General features: G+C 43.0%; 1 protein-coding gene across 1 annotated transcript; it reads left to right on the top strand.

The window, feature by feature from the left end:
* Nucleotides 1-21: 21 nt before the first annotated feature.
* Nucleotides 22-1,909, top strand: LOC122545318 (up-regulator of cell proliferation-like; the record flags this gene model as incomplete). Its single annotated transcript, XM_043684384.1, has 1 exon — nt 22-1,909. A coding segment is annotated over exon 1 (1,878 nt), but the record flags the coding sequence as incomplete, so codon positions are not given.
* Between the last annotated feature and the right edge of the window lie 6 nt (nt 1,910-1,915).

Genomic DNA, 1,915 nt, shown 5'->3' with positions numbered 1-1,915 from the left:
CAACAAGCTGTCCCTGAATAAAGTAAAGGAGATGAACATTGAGACTGTGGAGGACAAGAAATCCACCAGCACAACAGATATCCCTTGGCATTTCCTCAGGCTGCTAATGGAGGCAAATTCTAATGCCAGAAAACAGGACACATCTGAAAATGGAACATCGGAAGATGATTTTAATTCTTCCTCTCAAAGTCCGAATGCGACTGCAATGTCTTTCCATCCACTGGACCTTATTTCTGCGATCTTTGTGTGTGCAGACACTATTCTGCAGCAGGAACTGATTCTCCGAATGTCCTTGTGCCAGTTTGCATTTCCAATCGTCATGCTGAGTCCGGAAGGGAGACCAACTTTTCTTATGCATCCCATGCGCTCCTTCGTGAGGAGATACCGACCTCAGTCAATGAGAGACAGGGCGGGATACATTGAGGAATGTATGGCCACATCTAGTCTTCCAACGTTCGCTTTTGTTCGATTTGGCAACTGCTCATCATCAAAATCTAAACTGTTAAATCAGGTTTTCAGCTCGCAACCCAATCTGGATTATTTTGTCCATTCTAATATGCGATGTGGCGATATAAGCAGGAAGGTTTCAGACGGAATGATAGAAATGATCTGGTATTTGCCATCTGGCAGTAAGGATATTGACATCATTCCAGAGGCTGTGGCAGTCATGAATCTCCGAGGGGATGCCCAAAACTTTCCGGAACACGTCCAGTTCCTGAGTAAAGTTGCCACCACTCTGTTTGTTTTCATTGAGCATTTGAACGAACAAGCCGAAACATTTCTGTTTTCCAATCCTCAGATTCAACAGAAACGGTTTTTAATTATTAATTCCAAGGTGGGACAAATATATCTCCACTTAGAAAGGTTGGTTGAAGCGAAATTAATAGCAAAAGATCATATTTTAACAAAATACCGAAAAAACAAAGAAGACTTTCTACAAAGTATTCGATCCAAATTAATAGAGATTCTGAGAAAGGGGGCAGAAGTGAAAGAGAAGGCACTGAGTTTGCAAGCAATGCTCCCAGCAGCGAGGGCCAGTAAGTTTCTGATCGATGAAGACAACAACGTGATTTCAGAAGCTTGGGGAAAATCCGAAAGAATTCTTCAAGAAATTGTGAGCGAAGGCATTAAAATGATCCGAGAGAGAGAATTGTATTTCCAAGGAGATACTTGGGAAAAGATTTCAGGCATCGATAAGGAAATGTGTCAGTTAAAGAGTCTCAGTGATGCTAATGTTTCAGATTATGTCAGTCAGCTGCAGAGAGAGAGAGAAGATCTTTGTCGGGCACTTGCATGTCGTGGGATGTCGAATCTGATGAGGCAAATAATCGTTGGGCTCCAGACAATGGGAAACCAAAGGAAACTTTTCCTAAATTGCCTAAGAAATGCATTGGAGTCAAACTCAGTCACAGTGTCTCATAGTAACATAATGTTAAACCTGGAGACTGAGGAGCAAGTGGAGAGTCAAAGTATTCAGGAACAATTGACTGAACACAATAAGAACCTGCTGGACAAATCCCAGAGCTTGGGATTGGAACATTTCCTCCGGGAAATGGGACTCATCTATGAGGTGTTTCAGATCCAGCCAAGTGTTCCTTCAGATATCAAACAGTTTCCATCACTGGCAGCTGATATGATGTTGGAGGGTTTCCCAATTGAGCTCATGGATGGAGATGTTTCCAATATCCCCATGGAATGGGTCACTAGCGTGTTAACGGAAGTTGACAAGAAAGTTAAGCCTTGCCGCATTTTTGTTCTTTCAGTGTTGGGATTACAAAGCACAGGCAAGTCCACTCTGTTGAATGGAATGTTTGGCTGTCAGTTTGCAGTGGGCTGTGGTAGATGCACCTCTGGGGTCTACATGCAGCTCATTAGGACAACTGGAACAATGAAGGAGAAAGCCTGCGACTTCATC

The sequence above is a fragment of the Chiloscyllium plagiosum genome, unplaced genomic scaffold (assembly GCF_004010195.1).
Source record: "Chiloscyllium plagiosum isolate BGI_BamShark_2017 unplaced genomic scaffold, ASM401019v2 scaf_65271, whole genome shotgun sequence".
NCBI lineage: Eukaryota > Metazoa > Chordata > Chondrichthyes > Orectolobiformes > Hemiscylliidae > Chiloscyllium > Chiloscyllium plagiosum.
This window is presented reverse-complemented; position numbering and strand designations above follow the sequence as displayed.